Here is a 22,406-nt window from a genome sequence, read left to right on the forward strand (position 1 = left end):
CCGAACACAGCAGCATATAGTTCCCGCACCAAAATGCACTGCTTTTGAAATAACCACATCAGTGATCGTGGAGATCCGGTCTGATGGTCCATCATACGGCTCTTCTGCAAACTAAACAGTCCCATCAGTGTAAATACATCACAAGGTACACCGCCTTCTGAAGCTTTTGATGTAATACATCCCAGAAGATGGCATCACAACACAGAATAAAGCAATGATCGGTGGTCTTCGGCATATTGAGACAGGCGGCAATTCACAGGCCAAAGAACAAACATCGCCTTAGCGTGAAGCCATGCAAGAAGCATTGATGTGCGAATTAAAACAAAATAAAGTTTTGAAGCAATTTTAATGAACACGCCACTTCGTTTCGCCTCCATCGAAACGCAGCCGCCGAGGATCCCGACCGCGGCGGCTGCGTTTCGATGGAGGCGAAACGAAGTGGCGTCCGTGTGCTGTGCGATGTCAGCGCACGTTAAAGATCCCCAGGTGGTCGAAATTACTCCGTAGCCCTCCACTACGGCTCCCCTTTCTCTCTATCCACTTTCACTCCCACCTTCATCCCCTCCCTTACGGCGCGGTTCAGGTGTCCACAGAGCAAGTGTGACAGATACTGCGCCTTTCCCTTCCTATGAACCAACCAACCAACCAGTCGAAGGCTAGTGTCAAGAAACCCCTAAAGATGGCCGATACAAAGCTATAGGGCGCAAAGACTCTGTACTGTCATGGAAAATCTGCCTTCAGGATCGGCTATAAAAGTAATCTAACTAAAAGCCCGCAAGGAAGAAATTGATGGCGCCCGCAAGCTCCTTAAGGAATTCCATTAGTGTCCCTTCACGCGCCTGTCCAGTCGGTGCGAATAGATAAGGAAAATGAGCAGCAATACCTCTGCCACACGAACACTTTCAACCTTCATTGAACTCGATATGCATTCAATTAAACGAGATCGATATTGTCACACGGCAACTTTCAAATGCAATCGGGCCCGAGCTTGCTTGGCTCGAAGCGCCTTACTCGATCGCTCTTGAGTTTTCAAGCACATTCGAGAGCAGGCGTCGCCGCCCTCGACGTCATCTAACGCACACGAAGGAACTTTCTCAATGGCCATTCAAAGCGACCGTCTAGCACCAGATACTGCATTCCTTCTTTGAAAACTTCAATGCAGGTCGAGCTCAATGAGGATCGGAAGCATTCCTGTGACAGAGGTATAAGACTATAGGTTCGTTGGTCCAAGCGAGCGAGAGGGCTCCTAAAGGGGTGTGTGACAAAGAATCTTATGTATGCAATTCTGCAGCAGCGTACAAAAAAAAAAAAAAATAAGAAGAAAAGAGAAAGGCAGTGTCGCGTTGTACTTTTGATGCAAGGTTTAAGCGACCTCAGGGTTCTTTCAACTGCTTTCCTGTAATAAAAGATTGTTTGATGGCCAGCAGAGTATACTCTTTGTTTCAAAAGAGGTCGTGCAAGAATAATTTAGGAGGGTTTAAGTATACCTAGGCATAGAGAAAAAGCTATGAGTGCTACAGCGACAGCCTTTGTAACACCTCCTTTTTAATGCGCGTTTTTTAACAGCGTTAGCTCTTATTACTCACATTTCCCTGTTTTTCGTACGATTCTCCGTGTCTCCCAGATTCAAGATGGTGGCCAAGCCACGTGATCATAGCTAAAGCATTGCAAATAATTTATGATGTTCGGTGATAAGATATAGAAAGAACGTCTTTCTCGCCCCTCCCTCGCCCTTTGAAGGTCAAATTATCAGCCACGCGAAGTTCGGCTCTGCCTAGCGCAGGGAAGCTTTCGCTTCAAACTGTCCTTGCTCGTCCACGAATGCGGTTAAACCAGACACATGTGAAAATTCTTCCCTCGATTTGTTCATACTGCTCAAGCTGGATCAGAAACATTTCTTGTTATTGTTTTATTGCGCGAAATCAGTATAGGGACGCTCAGGAACTGACGCATGGGTCTATTTGTGCAGGATGCTCGGACATCTCAGCTCTGAGCGAGGACTACGTTGTGAACAAGGATTACTACTCCGCATTTCACTATGTTCCCTCCCGGTGTCATGCGGCCAGCGAACAAAAGAGAACTCACCAGCTCAACTCCACAGCGGATATTAAGCGATATCGATGACAGGAAGCCAATGACCCAAATAGAGCTATACCGCCAGACGCCTAAAGAGCTGATGGAGGGTATTGTTTCTTGCTTGCACCTGGTAGGAAACGTTATTGCAGACTGCCTCATCTGCCGACTTGAAATATTTTTATGATAATAAAAACACGGGTTGAGCCCCCAGCAAATAACAGCTGGCATATTAGGCCACGGAATTTCCAGTGGGAAGAAAAGAGAAGCGGACGCTGCACGGACACGATTCAAGGCTGCAAGGCATTATTTAATTATGTCAACCTAATGAGACAGTGACAGTTTATGAGAACTGAGGTCTATGTTAGCACTTCGCTTCGTTTATGGCGCTCTCAACACAAGAATACAGGCTCCATGTTTGGCAAGCTGAGGAGAACCTAACAGCGGCAAATTTGATGCAGAACATCAAGCCGAAGTTCCTGACGGATTTATCTGAAGGTTTTCAATATTGTTCGAATAATTTACTTGTATCAGCAAGCAAAAAATACGCATACATATAAGCCTGAAGGCATGATTGAATAGGTTCATTGGGCCTCTTCAGAGGTCTGGGGTGCTCTTTGCAGATCACTTCTCATACACGAACACTCGTCCCTTTAACCTTTCTTTTTATTTGCCTCAATACTCACTAGGCTTGCCTTTCACAAGTTTTAATGAACGTCGTCCAAGGATGACATGTTCTCCACCGAGGTCGATTCGTATCTCAACAAAATTCTGTTTGCAGCTTGACAAATTGTATTTGCATTCTTCCAGCCAATATGGTCGCCGGTCCTGCATGCTGGCCGCCGACATGCTGCTGCCTCTCATCATAGTCCGCCATTCAATACCCATGGAGTCGCTTACACGGATGCCTCTAAGGCGGCCCCTCGCAGGTCCGGAAGCCAGGTCCTCTTTCATCTTCGTCTATCTACCCCTGTCACACACACTAGCAGCCCCTTTCTCCACCCTCCGGATATTATCTCACTTGAGGTCCTCGCCATCATTCATGTCATTCAAAGTTTCCATTCTCTCCCACCTGTGCCTCAGTATATTATCTACACCGACTCCCAGGCTGTTATCCGTGCGCGCCATTCAATATAAAAGTCTAACACATCATCTGTCCACGGAGCTCGAGGTTGCACTTGTTGCGCTGCAGCCCTGCTTATCTTCCTCCGATGGATACCTGGGCACTCGGGGATTGACAGCAATGAGCTGGCGAACCAGCTCGCTCGTGAAACTCGCAACCGGGCACCGTTCATCGCCTGGCCAAGATCTTAGGAGGGCGGGTCGCGACTGCCTCTTCGCGCCACCATCAGCGAGTAGTACAAAGCTGCACGCTTAGACCGCAAGGTCTACCTCGACCCTCATCCTAATCTCTCCGTTCGGGAAGCTCATGTTTTTCGGCAGATACAGCTGAATACACTCATCACCCCTGCACGGCTATATGTGTACAAATTCCGTCGTGATCCATCATGCCCAAACTGCCCTTCCCCTTATGCCAACCTTTCACACTGCCTATTTTCATGTCCGGTTGCACTGCAATCGAGATTCTTCCCATACTATCTGGACCTGGGTGGACTGGCTTGGTGCTGAGGGTGAAGAAGAACAGCGCCATCTCGTCCAGCAGGCCATCGATGTATTAGGCGCCTAAGTGTTGCGCCTCAACAAAGTCTTCTACTACTACTACTACTAAATAAATATTCACAGCTGATTGCCGCTGTAAGCATAATACCAGAATTTATATATTGTTTGGATCAATTTGTCTCAGATCACGGCTTTTGCGATCAATATCGATTTTCTCTATACGCTGATGACTGTGGCGAACTCTCCGCTGAACGAGACTCATAATGACATCATGCTAAAACGTCTTCTTTTAGTAGGATGCAGAGAACCACTCCTCTTTCCGGTGAGCAGAACTGATCGATCACTGCAAGGGCTTCTTGCTCCCTTTATTCCATGGCAACAGCTGCTGAAATAATACAAAAGGAACATATTTATGTTTAAAGTAACTAGGCCAATAAAATAACCCGCTATACCCCGCGCTTTTGACAAAGACACGAAGATGACGAGTAGCAGACACCCGTGACAAGATAAACTAGCCTGCAATGAGGTTCGACGTGCGCAGCGCGTACTCCGGACACAATTAAAATCGCACTGCGCTTGGGACAGAATGGTCGATCATCATAGTTTTTCGGCGTTTCGCTCCATTAGACGCCTCTACCGCAGACAGAATATTCTCGTCAGTGCGCAGAAATAAGGCAAAACAGATGTTTTTCCAACAGACAAAAACTTTAATCTGCACGTTGGGATCTCAAATTTTCTTGTAAGAGCTCGTTACAATGTTCGTGTGCAGAAGAACATATTGTTGCTGCCTGTAAAAATTTCATCTGCGGCTGATTATGCAGGCGGCAATTTCAAGCCACTGCACAAACATCTTAGTAGGAATGTATGTCCTTGCTGGTAGCATCGACACCCGTAGTCGGAAAAAGAATGCTTGTGGAAGACTGAGCGTACTAGTACGTTCTCTTGACATGTGTAAAATTTTTCTACCAAGAAAACGCAGGTAACTCTCCTGGTGAAATGCTACAAAGAATAATGATTCAGTAGGAGGCTGGTTCACCGGCCTTCTAGAGGTGCTGCTCAGGTAAAGAAAAGCACACAGTGATGTAATTGAAAGTGCCTGTAATTCGCTTAATCGACGCTCCTAAAGTTTCTTTCACATCCGTGTCGATTCAATGTAAATAGGTAAGGCGAATCAACCCAATGTTCCTGTAAGCGCGTCTACTAATAAGTGTCTTTTCTTTGTTAATTTGAAATTATCACTCAAAATTTCTTTATCCCCCAGTGGTGTGGTAGTGGTCAGGGTGCCCAATTACTGTGCCCCAGAATGCGGTATCGAGTCCCGGCCGCGGTGGTCGTTTTTCGAAGCAGGAGGAAAGTAGTGCACCCGTGTGCTGCGCGATGTCAGTGCCCGTTAAAGAACCTAAGGCGGTCGACATTTCTGGAGCCCTCCACAACGGCTTCTCTCCTAGCCTGAGTCAATTTGGAACGTTAAAGCTCATAAATTAAACTAACTAAATGTTCTTTATGCAGCGTTAAGGGTGGTGTCATACCAATCCGGTTTCCATTTAGCATCCACCTGACTGTAAAGGTAGAGGCATGTTTGGAAGAAGGATTCGAAACAACAACGTGTGCACCTCATATAAGATAACATAACGGAGACACATTTTCGACCGAACGAGCTCTATACTCAATGGCGTAATACAGTAACACATATTTGCCGCATCAAATTGCCCAAGTAATGTATGTCCATTAGGAAGGGTACACCAAGTAGGTTAGTCTCTTTAAAGGAATGCAAAGTACAAAATGTTAGACATGGCATCCGTGATCGCCTCTGGCAGCGCGGCGAGCAATGCAGAGGCGACGCGTTAGACCAAGTGTATCTGCCTTCAGATGACATAGAATGATGGAAGCATGTTCTTGAATTGATGTGAATCGCGTATCCAATTGCTGAAATACATAATACACCGTCACAAGGCTCCGAACCCATTCTTTATATCTCTACCAGTTATGCACCGGCTTGCGCTGTTGCAGACGTACCTAAGAGTTGAAAAATCGGAGTCGAGAGTGTGCGTCCAAAATAGTGCTAAATTACAGCCTCAAATTGATCGTCGAAGTGAGGTCAGTCAGTGGAAGGCAGTGACAATAGTGTCAAACAGGGCCGCAACGACTTTTTGAGCAGAAGCGAGCAGCTCTCGATTAGCAGGAGGCCGCTAAAGGTTTCACGCTAGCTTCAGAAAATTGTGTACGCTAGCGATGCTTCCACGTTAACGTTCTGTACATACTACGCAAAGCCTCCTGTAATAAAGCGTTCTCTCCGAGCCACAAGTTATTTCCCCCGGCAAAAAAAGAACAATAAAGAAAAGTCCTTCGAACTACACTTGGGCGCCTTTTGCGTTTTGCATGCATCGAACACGGTCATTTGCCGCCAGAATTGACAGGCGGTCATCTGGCTCAACAGCCTCTCGCCTATTCAATGGGAGGACCCTTTATTTAAAGCCGACAAAGCCGAAGGTATCTAGAGAAATTCTACAAAACGACATAACTTTTAATGACGGCCAGCGGTAGATCCCGAACGCAATCATGCACGCACGTATGCACAACATAGGTAAATGTTAATAAAAATTTCTGAAGTTCACTGACGAACAATGCTGCCCGTTTTTCGATGTCTCCCAGCACTGGTATACAAATGCACAGATGCCAACTTCTTCTTCCCAAAATCTACTTGAGAAGATTCTAATTCATCTTCGCTTTATGGGCCTGTGGAAGTGCGGGCACGGTGTTTGATTGAGATGAGCGTAGATGGTTCTCGGTTTTAATTCTATGTATACGATCTTGCAGCTATTTTCCTCCTTCTAGACTGTTTATATGCGAGCTTCTCCCTTTTTGTGCTGGCTTTTGTAGTAAAATGTTTGTTAAGCTTCCTAGAAAAAAGTTAAAAATAAACTTTGCTGCTTTTGGGGGATGATGAAAGCATGCCCTTGGCATGCATGCGTGATGTTTGGAGGCAAGAAAAAACAACAAATGTAGCACAGTGAAGTACCTTTTTCGTCAAAAAACTATATATATATATATATATATATATATATATATATATATATATATATATATATATATATATATATATATATATATATATATATATATATATATATATATATATATATATATATATATAATGTTCTAACGCTTTAGTATCTATGTAGCTTTGGTTCCGGAATGTATTGAGCTGGGACAAATTGGATTTAGTTGAAGCACGATGCCAAATCTCTAATATAAGTGAATACAAATTGTCCCATGGAGCATTTATATTCTTACCAGACTCTGTCTTCAGATAATAATCGCCTCTTAATTGAATGAGAAACTTTTTTTTAGCGGCTACTTAGAAACTTTTCCGCAATGCGCTACAGAGCAACGCACTTTCCAGGCGTGATTTGAAGAGTAGCTTGTCGTAGCTCCAACTCGTTTCTTTAATTCATTTGGCAACACTCATGAAAACTGATAACGTTAACATCAGAACTAACGCTTGCCATTTGCATAACGTACCAAACATCGTCGCATGGAGGCCATCGTTAGCTTGTCGTTTCGAAGTCGGCTAACAGCGAATTCCAGACCAGCTCTAAATATCGATATTACTGACCTCACGCGTTCGTGAGATGCATGTACAAAGTAAACTTTCATAGATACATCGCCTCAATTGCCCGTAGAAGCCAAAGCGAGCACGTGCCTCCCTCCAGTCTTTAAACACCAGGATATCGTATCACGAGCCAGCGCTGCTTAAAATTCATGCCGGAGCACACGTGCGCCGTAAGCTTTCCCTATCGATATTGTGTAAGGCCATGCAGCGCCCTCTCCCTCACCCCCAACCCTTCTCAGCAGAAAAATAAAACGTAAAGCTTCCGGTCGCATATATGCTGCTTAAAAAAAAAAAAAAAAATGAAGCTGGCATGAGGACTGTTTGGCAAGGAAGGTATGTAGAGTTTGCGCAAGTTGAGTTTTTTCCATGCGCAACGCGTGTAAGGTGAAAATACAACCCCCTGCTTACATGTAGCTAAATAAATGAATTAGCAAAGAGGCTGCAATATAACTGCCAGACGTTAATCCACTGAGCCGAAAGATCACCCTGTTGCGTAGAAATGAGAACCCGCCACTAAACAACAGCCGTTTGCGGACTCGTTCTCATCTGAAGGGCCACTACTCGCCAGTCAACTTTATGTAATAAAACTGAAACTTATTCGTGTCGCTTATTTCGGTATATCTACTATAATTATGTAAAAATTAAATAAGCATGCGAATGCTTTATCACTAAATATTTGAAGTCTGTACAATAAAGCGAAAGCTCGTTAGAGTAGAATCTTCTATGGAGGCGGAAAGCAAGATGCCTCGGTACTGTACGATGTCAGCGCGAGCCAAAGAACTTATAATGGTCGAAATCTCTACAGCGTTTTACCACGGCGTTCCTCATAGCATGAGTCGCTTTGTGACGTTAAACCATATGAAGAAACTAAACCATACCAATTAGGACTGTCCTAATTCGACTTCCGCTTCAATCAAACAAAGTAATTCATTTGTACGTTTAACATCACCTGTATTAAGCTCCAATTTATTTCAAGTCCATTTGTGATTTAAACTAACGCGATTCGGCGTTAGTTTACATACTGCCTACCTTTAAATCCCTCCAATTATCACCTGTTTGGCTTCCCCTGTATCCATCGCGTCTCGCTGCGGTTTTTCGGATCTTTTAGCCAGTGGGGGAAAAAAAAAAAAAAAAAAGCCACACAGGAGCGCGAAGTAGCAGGAGCAGCTGCGCCATCGTTTTCTTTGTTGTCTTCTTCATTTGGGACGCCAGCGCGAGGTCGTGACGTCAACACGATGCTCGTATACGGCAGCCGGTCACATGACTCCGGCGCTGTGCCTGTAATCCCCTCTGAACTCCTTCCAAAATTTACTTGTTGCACGAGCCACGACTGGCTGATAAGGTGCATCTTGATGAGCTGCACAATTTTCCCCTACGAATCAGATTCTCTCTCCTGGCTCGAACGGGTCGGTCGACCTCTTCTGCCTGCGCTGTATCTCCTTCATGGGCAACAAAAAAAGCTGTGAGTAAACTGATTTTTGTTCCAACTTTGTACTGTGTTACGTCGTCTTGATGTTTATCAGAGGGACGTCTCCTGGACTAAAAGTGTCTGCCACATTCAGAGGGATGCAATTTCCACTAGCATTTTCTAAAGAAACGACCGCATTTTCTATCGTCTCCTAGCTGTCAGCTCTTCCACCGGTAGGAATGACCCAGCCTATCTCATCCTGTGTGCTAGAGGCCAGTCAGCCGAATTCACTAAAATGTCAGAAGTAGGCGAATGCACAGCCCGAACGAAGTGACATGAACAGGAAAGAAAAGTTTTGGAAATGTTCGGCGCATCCATACTTCATACGGAAATACAACTGCGCGGTAGTAAACAGTGCGTCGTGCGCTGCGAGCAGGGCACCTACCGTCACCTGGGGGAAGGCAGAGAAACGAAGGGGACTTCGAGTTTGACCGCGTAATACAAAGCGTGCTGGGAGCGTCATTTTGGAACTGAGTAGAAATGCGAGGACTTCTTTTTAACATCTTTCTTAACACGCTGTTATCACTTACGCAGAATATACACTGAGTTTCATTAGTGAGGAGGTTGTACCGGACTCGTTAAAGACAGCAGGGACGTTTGTACACTCAATGCTTATGCTCGATGCCGCACTTTCTACCATTTACTTGCCCGGGAGCGCTACTGGCAAATAAAAAACAAAAGTTAAACCGTGAATCCGAAAGCCGGAGTGGGTTTCGGCTTGTGCTCCTTAATGATATAAAACAGCGCAAGGAACGGGACGAAACACGGAAGGACAGAAACACGGACACGCCGGTGACCGTGTTTCTTTCCCTCCGTGTTTCGTCCCGTTTCTTGCGCTGTTTTATATCATTATGCAGTACCAACTAGCCCGGCATCTGGCAGTTTTGTGCTCCTTTTTTTTTTATTTCGTCTCCCTCTAATGTTTGCACAGAGAAATTCTTGACAAGCGCATTTCCCAAGTGGAAGCAATTTATACAGTTATTTTTCTGCATTTCACACGAAGGTTTCAGCGGCTACAATCAATATATCGTCCTATCCCTTTCTTCGTGACGATTGTAGTTCCCTCCTATTGTCAAAAATGTACGAAATGATTTTTACGCCATTCTCATGTCCTCATTTTGAAGCGCAGTAAAAAGTAGCAATATATGCATTCATCAGACGGTTAGGCCAATCTGACCTTCACGTAATAGTATGTTCATAAATTTAAAATGAGGTATTCCTCAGTCGCCTCACGATATATTTATCTGAAACGGGCCCATCAGACTTCTGCGACTGCCTCAGTTGCTTGGTGCGAGAGCAGGACAAGCTTTAAATGGAAACATTTTTGGAGCATCGGAAGCTTGGACTATTCCCATAAGAAAGTGCATAACAATATCTTACAATGCTCCGCAGTTGTCCAACAATCAAAAATGATGTCCAAGAACATAGCTCAACAGATAAAAAAAAAAAAAAATAGGGTGACCTATTTATTTATTTTTACTTACTGCAGCTCCATCTGGAGCGATGGCAGGAGTGTGTGTGCGGGGGGGGGGGGGGGGGGGAATGGGGTGCAAATGTTAAAAATTACAAAAATGCATAGCAATCGGAGGATGCGAATCAACAATACAAGCAAGCAAACAATCAAACAAACGCAGAAACCAACTAATGATTGCATTGTGCTCGTGAAGACCATAATCAACAGTGGCTGATTGCTTTAAAACTTTTAAGCAATGGAAGGGAGCGATATGAACGAGGTAGCTTGTTCCATGCCCGAGTCGATCGTAAAAAGGGAAAAAACTGTGTTGAAACGTGTAGCTTCTAGAAAAATGGGGACTGAGGTTAACTCCATGGTGTAGTCCCTTGTGGATGTGCGATGCGCTAGATTAACTAATAGATGAAAGCCGATAATGAGCATGTACGATACAATTAAAAAAAATAAGGATTCTACTTGCCGGAGACTTGATAATGTTGTTAGCTGCAATGAAGGAAAGGCGGAAGTGGGCGAAAACTCTCGGCGATACTGGTGACAAATGAAACGAAAACCCTTTTTTTTTTTACACTTTTGATGTTGGAGATATCTGTTACTTTGTGAAGATTCTTTATAATGCAAGCATAATCAAGTATGAACAGAATTAACCATTTACACATTAATAATTTTACTTAACATAGACCTTGAGCTAGGTTATGTCTCAGGTGGCATAACTCCTTAAGTGCTTTACCCCAAATTAAATAAATATGCTTTGACCAAGATAAGTTAGTGAAAATAATACCCAAATACTTGTATTCAGATACCCTTTCCAATGATATACTGTTATTTGAATAGGCAAAAATGCAGGACGATGAGCTGTTAGAGAATGTCACATATACAGACTTACAAAAATCGCTTCAGCCATTAAGATCTCTGATGTCGCATAGCCGGTACTAAAATGTTTTCTAAACCAATAAGCTCGCGTTTTTTCCTACTTTTGGTGAGCACCGCTTCATCGACACTTTAATATGTGCAGCTATACTGACTCATTCAGCCAGCCGAAAATACAGACTAAATACAATTATCTGACTTCTCCAAAGGAATACTAAGGTGAATGCCCAGTACAAGTACAAATTTACAAAGCAGGATTCATCCATGGTACAAACAAATCCTACATGGAAGGAAGGCACTCGTAACAGTGCCTAATCCTGGGTAAGTCAGTGTGCGTACATATTGGTAGCAGACAGTCCTCTATTCTATACATTGTAACAGGATTTAAAAAGAGCAGTGATTTAGGGCCATTTCTTTTTAATGTATATATTAATGACATTGCCATGTCTGATTATGAGGCTAAGTTTATTAGTAATGCGTATATAATAGCATTCTTTTATCTAGCCCAGAAAAAACCGCCTTGCCTCACTGTCTAATGACATACTCGAAAGATTTGTTTTGAATCAATGACTAATCATTTGAAAATTGATCCGGAAAAAAGCAAAAGTAATTATTTTGTGTCCGAGAAGTAAAATTGTAAGTCTGACGACCGCTGTTGACTCCAACCCACAATACATTCAATTGTAACAGAACATCAGATTCTAGGAGTGGCAGTTTCCGATATATTAACATGAGATTCACACGCCGGCAACATCTCGCAAAACTCTGAAACCGCGGCCCCATCGCGCTCACGCTCAGTCCTTCTAGTGCACAGGGAACTCTAATGTATCAGACACTGTTTTCTTTATGTATTAACTGTTGCAATTTGCTGTTGCACCGCAACTATTAAATGTTGCGTCGATTGGTCAGTGGTCATCTATAACATGAACAAAACAAAAGCCGTGCTTTTTAGACCAAGGAATAAATTGGTTTGCGATAAAGACCTTTCGCTTAAAATTTGATCAGTGCCTTCATAAATTGTTTCTGTTGTGAAAAGACTCGGAGTATATCTTAAAAAGCATTTATATTGGTCAACACATGTCGATAAGACTGTTTATAAGTTATCTAAAATAGTTGACATATTGAGTAGATTGCGCTGTTTTCTTCCACAAAACGTAAAGATAATTTTGTGCAATTCAACGTTTGCTTCTGTCCTAAATTACTATTTTACTATCTGAGGAAATACTACACACTCAAATCCAAACAGGCTGCATATAATACACAAAAGAGCAATAAGAAGCACTGCAAACGTCCCTCGGGACTTCAAAACTAGACCTTTTTTTAATTCCTTCAAAATAACTCCAATACCTGAGTTATATAGTACCAGTCTAGTGAAACGGCATAAAAGAAGTCATGTCCAACGAAAGTTCCTTGAGGCGTTGGCTCACCTAGAACATAGAGAACACACTCATGCCATAGGAAATCTCAAAGAATGGTTCATTCCACAGATACGGAATAATTACGGACGCCAAATGCTCTCCTGTGTTTTGCCATCATTACTGAACTCCTTGCGTTAATTTTATCAACTTCTTATGTCTTAATTTATTGTATCGATGTTTCTGTGCTTTGCTTTTTTTCTGTAAACAGTGTCTCATTCATTATCTCCTCAAGTGAAATGATTTAGTTAAGTTGTTGCCAATAAATAAGATATATATGCACCAGTACTTGGACACGTACAGGGGCGCAGGCACACAATCAAGCTCCAAAGTGAGCTTTTTGTCTGCGCCCCTAACATCTTAATGATGTAAATAAATATTAGAATTGCAATTTTAATTAAATCGCTCCACATCGGAAACCGTCACTTCGGGGGCAGAAGCACACATGTGGCCTTTTTTTGTCGCAAAATCACAGCCAGAACTGCGAAATTGGCCAGGACTGCAGTGATTCTCTGAGAAGTGAACTTCATCTGCAAAGGTGAACTTTTACTTCTCATAGACACGCTGGTAAGAGCGGCCGCGCTTGAATCTTCAAGGTTTTCTTAACTTTCACTTGTCTTGTGCAGGGCAGGACTCGTTCTCAGTTCTGAACCACGTGAAATGCGGTAACTCGAAACACTTGTGTTCGATATTAGGCTTGGCGAGGGTGTTGTTTCTGGCTGTGCTTTCGAAATAACGACAGCTAAAGGCAACGTTACAAAGATTCAGATGTAGCTAAAAAGAATTGTGTAAATAGTAACTAATATTGACTACTTTTCTTCAACAGAAGAAATATATTTCTCAATATGATATATAGTCCCGATACGAAACATGTGCGACTTTCGTATGTTACGCTTACCTAATTTATCCTCACCCTCTTTCAAGTAGTTTATTTCGTTGATCGCATCCTTAGAATATAGCGATAGTATTTCGTGTATATACAAGCAGCTCTAATTTGTGGCCGAGTTGATGTTTCAGCACCAGGTACAAATTACATTGTTTGAAACACATTCTCCCGAAAACTCGATAAATAAGACCTTTGACCAGCCGCAACATTAATCGAATGCGGTCGTATTTTTTGTTCGCTTAGATTTTACTACTTGATATTTATTTCCTATTATCTTGACTTTTTACTGCTAAGACCTTTGAATGTAGAAATGCACTTGCTTTATGTATGTTTACATTTATAAGATTGTTTGTCTACATTGTATTGGACTTGTGGGATTATAGTTTGCTTTTCTGTATGTAATTTCAAATTACCTCATATCTAAGTTTTATTGCAAACGTGTATGGATGTCCTTGCTACAAATGAATTTTCACAAGTACACATATCTGCGCTATTATGTATTTTGTTATTCGGGTGAATATTGACTGTACAATACTATACATGGTAAGCCTTTCCTTGTTTTACATCGGAAACTGGGCCTTTTCAAGCTGACGTGACAGCTTTACCCCAGGTGACCCATCAGAACCTTCTGAAAATAAACGAATTCTGATTAAAAAATAGACTTTTGTACCACATTTTGTGTGGTGGTACGTACTATCTTCACGATTGAGATGGCGGAACCATTGCCGCACTATAATGAAAATAATCATATAAAATGCGTAAAGCCTGTTCTACAGAGTTATTACTCTTGACGGACTAGGTGGTAAAAATAGTGAACTAAATTCATCAAGCACATTGCCCAGTTTAATTTTTCCGTTATCATTTTGTAACTCAACAGCATAAACCCTTCTTAGCGACATCACATCTCAGCTGCGGACAAAAAGGCTCCTTCGTTATTATCGCATTTAGGCAGCAACAGAGAATTTCGAATCATGCGTTCGGAGGCAGTCCTCATAAATATGTAATTGCCCGGATGTCGGCATGGTGAACAGGAGTTTTTTTTTTTTTTTTCTCTCCAGCTCCATGTCATCCAAGGGCTGGACACTCTGATACAAAAGAAACTTGCCCAACAGAGAGGCGCGTGGAAGAGCTGGTTGCCGTTGAGGAAAGCATCAGGGCTCTTCCATGTCACTTCCAGCTTTCCTGCACCCGGAGTCGCGAGAAACCCATCTGCCAGTTATTGGGACAACTGCAGGCCTACAACGATGTCCTGTGGTACTTGGGCCTCCAATTACGGGAAGACGAGACAGGTGATGTCGGCAGCTTACGGCTCGTGGTGTCGAGCCCGCTCACAAGAAGGTGGACCCAGAAGTCCGCAAGCCTGGCCATACGTCTCCTTGTAGTGCTGTTCACACGACACCGATGCCTTCTTCACGTCGATCTAACCGAGGATATCGTAAGAAACCCTGTCTTGAGGCAGTCCTTGACTAACAGCCCCGGTGTGAAGAAAGTGCATGTCTGTTGCTACGATGCGATTGCCAGTAAGGTAGACGGTATCGATGATCTCGTTTTCAGGCTAATACCATCGCTAGAACAGATTGAAGAACTGGCATTTCGGTCCAGAGGCATCAGGTCCCCTTCTTATGTGACGGCGGATGTGTTCGGTCTCAAACGACCCGATACTAGGCTTACGACTATCGACATTGCAGAGCTAAAATTGAATCAGCCGACAGCGAATAGGTTCGTAGCCCACCTTGCTAGAAATCGCATCGTCACAAGTCTAGCGGTAGGGCATGAAATCTTCAGTCTCGCAAGTTTCGCCGAGTACCTAGGCAAAAATAAACCGGCTCTCAAGAGACTTGCTCTCAGGTCAGGACGAGTCTGTAATCCAGCGGTTATGAAGCGCCTTGCCGGTGCTATTTCTACAATGACAGCTCTAGAGGAGCTAACCGTAGCTGTAAATTTCACCAGCCCTCAAGAGGTGGGCATTTTTGCAGAAGTGGTTGCTCGGAACAAAACCATAAAGGTCATGAGCTTGACACAGCCGTCGACGACGTCTGACCACGAGCTTCCAGACTATTCCGACTTGTCAATAGCCAGCCTTCCTGGAACAGCTGAAGCTTGGCAGCCTGCACTGAAAGAAAATTGCGTCCTCAAAGAACTCACTATAGACTTCCTTGGCTTCCAAGAGTCAGATTGCCACTGCTTCTTCCGTGCGCTGAAGGAAAACAAGGCCCTCCTGAAAGTGACCGTGCTTAATCTCCCGACGCAGGGCGACTTGAAGGCGATCTGCAGTACGATTCGTCACTGCGGTTTGACAGATAAGGTGCAGATCACAAGGATTCATTTAGATTCCACCTCAATACCGAAACTTGAATATTGCCCAGAAGTGACAGCCGTGTCTCTGAGTACCTTTTCTCCGGAAATGAATCTTCCGAAAGCGTTAGGAGTTCTCGATTCGTGCGGACACGCTAGCTCAGTCTGCCTGGATATGGATGAAAAATTCTTTGAGAGCACTGTTCACGGTTCCCTCTCCGAGTTCATAGAAATGGCTGACAATCTTACAGAGCTACGCCTAAGACTTCACGCAAGATTTTCTGCTGAAATGCATTTAGGTCATCGCGTTGCCCAAAGCACAGTGGTCAAAGCGATCTCGTCTTGCACGAGCCTTACCATGTTGGAGCTCGTAGGTTTCTACCTGGCCAACAGTGACTGCAGAATGCTTGCTGAAGCCGCTGTGCGCAGCCCATATCTCCATCACCTGGAAGTGAATTGTCACAAGGGCAACCTTCACTTTCTACAACATCTGGCGCGAATAGTAGCTTGCAGCTACAGTTTGATTCATGTACAAGTGCCATATTGCGATGAGGCTGACCAAGAACACTTCGCAATCCAAGAGACGACGAGGCGCAACTCGAGCCTAATCATCCGTGCTGCTCGCTTCGTGCTGGGAGATAAGACAACCTATTGCGCGCGGGCACTGGAGCTCGTGTCAAGACATCCGAAACTCGTTGAAATGGTTGAAGACAGAGCGGCCATTACCTGTGGTGAGGCCAAGGAAATGATAAGACGGGCACTGCTGAACATCGCCGATATGGATGGGTTCATGAGAGCGGCAGGCATCGTCAGAGACAAGGTCAAATGTGATGGTGACCCAGACGGCCAAAAGCAGTTAGATCAACTGGGCGACGACTGCTGGTCACATGTGAGGATTTACCTTAAAATTTCAGATGTCTTGGAACCTCCACTGTGACTGTCTGAGTAAAAAAAGAAACGAACGGAGAGGTATTTTATTCTTTGTTTTGGTTCTGTATTTTTTTATAATTCAGTCGAATAAATTTAGTTATTTTTTTATTTAAACGTTTTAACTGCTCTGTCCAAGCAAAACTTATTCGGTTGTTACGTTACTCGGCTGATAACGCCCTCTTTCACGCGTGACGTACCGTTCCTTCCTGCTCACTATGACGCGCATGAAAAACTATGATATCGGGGCAATACAAGCGCCACGTCCGAGTGCTGCGTTGCTCTTTCCTGCCGATAAGGAATAAAGGCATTCCTGCGAGCTTCAGTGGCTTGTCGTTCGTCGAATCACACAGAAACATAAAGAAAGCGTTGTGAGTTTTTGAAAATTCAGCAAGATGCGAGCACAAAGTCATAGTAAGTTTGATAAAACGTGGACCATTAGTGCCATTGGCCAGTTGTGGCTGTTCGAATATTATTGTAGATATAAATTTTATTGCGGCGCAACCCTCTTACACCTGTGCCGTGAACCCAAAGGAGGAATGTCATGCATTTTCGGAGATTAAATTGCCTTCCTAAAAAACTGGAGGACATTGAAGGCTTATCCAGGACACAGTGTCACCGTCACGTTTCGGCTTGTAGGGATAGCACCGAAGACCGAGGTTTCGACCGAACTGACGCAGGGAGACTGACATCTGACATTGCCAGATCTCACCGCCGGCACCGGGAATGACGGAAATGTGGGAAGCAATGAGGAACCGTTCAATAGAATTATCAGTACCTACGTTTAAAATAATGGGCCTTCGCGTAGAGATTTTGGTATGCAATAAGGAAACACCTCACTTTAAACACCGACATTGAGCGCTTGATAAGAAACTCTGAATATAGGCCAGTCATGTGCCAAATTCAGCACAAGTATCACTAAAATAGGCGGAAAAAAGAACCTGCTATAAACAACAGTTGCTGCTGCCGTAGCAGGTAAACCTATCGCGGTGCATTACTGTTTGTTGAATGTGTGCTGTGAGGCGTCGATGAAGCTCATAAATGATTTTATTGAAGTGAAACTGTACAACAAAAGGTACAGTTCATTGCGAAGTTTCTCCGAATTTTGTGGAAAGAGAAGGCTTGCACAAATGTCGGTCTGACGAAGGGATGTGTCATGACGATAATACGGACAGACGATGTTCTGGATTGTCAGCCGAGAAGGAACGCTGTAAGTTTCCCGTGTATGCTCAAATATCGGCTCCCACATAGACAACCCCACGGGATTGGTGCAGTCCTGTGTGTAAAGAAAATTGATTGAAAAACTGCAAACAGCAAAACACACTGAGAAGAAGTCTAAACGTCTGTGTCAAAGGAACTCTGCGGCACAGTGTCTGCGAATCATGCTCAAATCACTCATTCGAACACAGGGTCTGCATTCACCTCTACTCTGTAAGTTAACATAGTGTTACAGCTGCACTGTACACCACACATTTATGACATTAAGCCAGCTCCGAGTATGCTTTTCTTGTTTTTGTAGTGAGAGCTACATTGCACGCAAAGTCGCATTTTCCCTGTGGCGGTGGCCGCGCCGTAGTCGCAACCCTACATCACATCTGGCGAGCTAGATCAGTGAAGTACTGACTAGTCACCAACCAGTACTAACTAAAGACTAACTAGTCCTAATAGTCATTAGTTATGACTAAATAGTCATGAGTAATGACAATAACTGGTTTTGACGTAATCGCATGGTGACGTCATCGGCTGTGACTTAATGACCGGTTGTGACGTCATGATAACCAGAACTGACGTCATAATGATGTCACATTCGGTCAGAACGTCAAGATTGGTCACGACGTCACCAGGCGATTCATGCTCTTGAGGAGGGTCGCCACTAAAGGAAGAGGCCTCAAGGAGAGAAATTTACTAAAACTAATCCAGGCGTACGTAATAAACAGAATCAGTTACGCACGCCCTACCTGGACATCAAGTCCGAAGAAATAGAGAAATTAGAGTGCCTGATCCCAAGATCCCTTAAGGCGGCGCTAGGACTGCCCATGGGTACCTCGAGAGATCCGACTACTCGAACTCGGGGTGCACAACACGTGGGCAGAACTGGCGGAAGCAGTGCGAGTCTTCCAGTTAGAGAGACTAAGCACGACCGAGACGCGCAACGCAAGGTGATTCTTTCAAAAGAAGGCCTCAACCCAGCCAGAGGAGCTGAAAAAAAGTTACAAATTAGTAGGGAAAGCAGGAACGCCTTTGTAGTCCCACCCCTTTCCTAGAAACATGCATCAAGGATTTTATGTCGAAAAAGCTCTAGAGCGACGGCTCAACATGGTAGCGAAGGAAGTAGTCTATGTTGATGTGCGATAGCGCTAGCTTGCGTATGAACTGAAGCCAGGTTCATAATTAGCGACACCAAAACTGCCATCCAAAATTTTTGAAAGGGGAGGATATCGCCGGAGGCAGTCAAAACAGTCATTCAAAGAACGCTGAATAGGAAAATTCAGTTAATTTGGAGATCTGTTCACACCGCTGCCCCTGGTAACGAGGCGGCTCACGAGCTAGCCCGATCTCTGAGCTTCCGGGTAGCCGTCGAGCCCCCCGAACACTGGGCATACGACGAGCGTCTGCGTAAGGCATCACCTCGGGAACGGATGAGTTTTTCTCCGGTCTTCTGCGCCGCTAAGCAGCGGGCTCTCCTTCTGCATAGTTGGTCGATTCTGGCCGCGTGCTCCTAGCGCCATCCAGCAGCTAGCCATCCGTCTGGCGGCTGAGGCTGTGAAGAAACAATGATAATAATAATAAAAATTGGTTCACAGGAAGGTAAAGGCGCAGTATCTGTCACACATGTGTCTGTGGACACCTGAACCGCGCCGTAAGGGAAGGGAGGAAGGCGGGAGTGAAGGTGGAAAGAGAGAAAGAGGAGCCGTAGTGGAGGGCTTCGGAGTAATTTCGACCACCTGGGGATCTTTAACGTGCGCTGACATCGCACAGCACACGCACGCCTCTTCGTTTCGCCTCCATTGAAACGCAGCCGCCGAGGTCGGGTTCGAGCCCGGGTATTCCGGACAGTAGTCAGACGTCTTGCCGCTGCACCACCCCGGCGGGGCTGAAGAAACAATGTAAATTGTTTTTTTCCACTTTCATTCCCACCTTCCTCTCTTTCCTTACGGCGCGGTTCAGGTGTCCACAGAGCGAGTGTGACGAAAACTGCGCCTTTCCCTTCCTGTGAACCAATAAAAAAGTTGGCTCATCTACAGAGCCAGTAGCAGGCCCGTGCATTTTCGTTTCCTTCTTCCTACAGCCTCAACAACAAAGGCATCAATTTCCACCGTGGTTGCATAGCTATTTCAACTTTCCTCACACTTTCCTCCCATTCCTTAGGCGTGGCTCAGGTGTCCACAGAACGAGTGTGACATACTCCGCCTTCCCTTTCTTATAAACCAATGTACAGCATACAAGAAAAAAATATAAAAACATGATTAGCTGTAGGCGACCACAATTCTGCGGCAATAATAATAATAATAATAATAATAATAATAATAATAATAATAATAATAATAATAATAATAATAATAATAATAATAATAATAATAATAATAATAATAAATAGCAGGAAAGGAAAGGCGCAGTATCCGTTTCTGTGAGCACCTGAACCGCGCCGTAAGGGGAGGAAGGTGGGAGTGAAAGTGGAAAGAGGCTACTGAGTAATTACGACCTCCTGGGGATCTTTAACGTGCACTGTTCCTGGCCCTACGGGGCTGGGACGGTAGGTCAACGCCGCTAGCGGCGGGGGCTAGCCTTGATGGTTGATTGGTTCACAGGAAGGGAAAGGTGCAGTATCTGTCACACTTGTAGCTGTGGACACCTGAACCGCGCCGTAAGGGAAGGGAGAAAGGTGGGAGAGAAAGTGGATAGAGAGAAAGAGGAGCCGTAGTGGAGGGCTACGGAGTAATTTGGACCACCTGGGGATCTTTAACGTGCGCTGACATCGCACAGCACACGACGCCTCTTCGTTTCGCCTCCATCGAAACGCAGCCCACCGAGGTCGGGTTCGAACCCGGGTACTCCGGCACAGTAGTCGGGCGTCTTACCACTGCACCACCCCGGCGGGGCCGGGGGCTAGCCAGTTACCGAATTTTATAGGTTGTAGGCCGTCATTGCACCCGCCACTGCTTTGGTGGTGGACGACGGCTGCTGTCGCGGCACGCGTCTTCTTCCTCCCTCATTTTTTTCTTTCTTCTCTATTTTCTCTTCTGTCCGCACGAGCGGAGGTGCCTCAGCTACAGAGCCAGTAGCAGGCCCGCGCATTTTCGTTTCCTTCTTGCTACAGCCAAACAACAACAACAACGTGCACTGACATCGCACAGCACACGCATGCCTCTTCGTTTCGCCTCCATCGAAACACAGCCGCCGCGGTCGGGATCGAACCCGGGTACTCTGGCCCAGAACCTAATTTACAAGCCGTCAGCGTCACGGAGGTTTTCACCTTGAGCAACCTTGAAGATCAAAACTGGTACTGCGCCATTCGTTTCTTATAATATAATAAAATAATTGGTTCACAGGAAAGGCACTGTATCTGTCACACTTGCTCTGTGGGTACCTGAACCGGGTCTTAAGGGAAGAGAGGAAGGTGGGAGTGAAAGCGAAAAGGGAGTAAGGGGTGTCGTAGTGGAGGGCTCCATAGTAATTTCGGCCACCTGGGTATCTTTAACATGCGCTGACATCGTATTGTACACGGACGCCACTTCGTTTCGCCTCCATCGAACGCAGCCACCGGCGATGTACAATATAAGAACAAAATATGAATCGACGTGGTGAGGCATAGGCGTCCACATTTTCGTGGAGTCCACTCAAAAGCATTAGGCTTCTTTCGCCAAAACCTAATTTGAATAAACATCATGAAAAAACTGTGGATTGAAAAGCTATTGTTAAACAGGCTATCGCTGCAACACTCACCTTTCGCTATATCACTAGGTTCAAGCCATGCTTAAATCCCATAATTTTAGCATTCAATATTAAATGAGAGATATTCAGAGTTCTAAGTGCATCTTAATAATCGTTATAACATACGGACATGCATGCGCCAGCCACGCCACCAGCAGTAGCGGCGATCTTCTGCTGAACCGAGTCCTTGGATTGCGCAGCACAGTCTCCCAGTCCTTCCAGGTGGTAAGGTGCTCTAGACTCCGCGGGGGGGGGGGGGGGGGGGGGGATCCACCGGGTATTAGAACAGGATGTGGGCGAGAGTGGTGATTGGGTTGTTGCAAAGGGGACAGGAGGGATCGATGAGGCTGTGGTGGTAACGAGACGCCGGAGGGTGCGCGTCTGTAGTCGTCAGCAGAGCGTCTGGTGGTACAAAGATCGCCACAGTCTGGGCTGCTGACGTCATGAACCACCGAACATGAACGTTTGAGTGTAGTGGGTCCGTACGGGGGCCCAGGGGCATGCATGCCCCAAACTCCTCTGTTATAATAAAGTTATTACCACCAACACCCCCACCTGCAGTAGACCCATGGGGCCTTAACGCAGTGGAAGGTGCATCTGACCAGCGCCAACATGAAAGCCCAGGCAACGCTCATCGCTACGTCAGAGTGCTGGGCAAAGGCACTACGGTGTTTGATTACTGCATCCGCGGCTACAACAATCCTATTCATTCCTCAATAAATGTTGGTTGATTCCTACATTATGCTTCTTAGCTTGTGACTTCGCTATGTTGCCTAGTTGGCGATTTGCTAGGGCTCAATCGGAATTGCTTTCACCGTAAGGAAACATAACGTGATGTA

At 44.9% G+C, this 22,406-nt stretch overlaps 2 protein-coding genes across 4 annotated transcripts in view; both read left to right on the plus strand.

Moving 5' to 3' along the window:
- LOC146190093 (uncharacterized) overlaps positions 1–2,963 on the plus strand; it is a 28,198-nt gene extending 25,235 nt beyond the window's left edge. For 2 of the 3 annotated variants that reach the window (XM_084604837.1, XM_084604839.1), the window contains one exon: positions 1,970–2,963. In XM_084604837.1, coding sequence (XP_084460963.1) covers positions 1,970–2,124 — 155 coding nt within the window. In that variant the 3' untranslated portion in view covers positions 2,125–2,963. The remainder of the gene's footprint in view (positions 1–1,969) is intronic. The other variant, XM_084604838.1, reaches the window with a different exon arrangement.
- Positions 2,964–8,529: 5,566 nt separating this feature from the next.
- LOC146190095 (uncharacterized) lies at positions 8,530–16,920 on the plus strand. Its single transcript, XM_084604832.1, has 2 exons — positions 8,530–8,768; positions 14,472–16,920. Exons 1-2 carry the CDS (start codon positions 8,750–8,752, stop codon positions 16,643–16,645), a joined length of 2,193 nt encoding a protein of 730 aa, XP_084460958.1. The 5' UTR covers positions 8,530–8,749; the 3' UTR covers positions 16,646–16,920.
- The last annotated feature ends 5,486 nt before the right edge of the window (positions 16,921–22,406 follow it).

The sequence above is a fragment of the Amblyomma maculatum genome, chromosome 5, assembly GCF_055883805.1.
Source record: "Amblyomma maculatum isolate TAMU_Amacu chromosome 5, ASM5588380v1, whole genome shotgun sequence".
NCBI lineage: Eukaryota > Metazoa > Arthropoda > Arachnida > Ixodida > Ixodidae > Amblyomma > Amblyomma maculatum.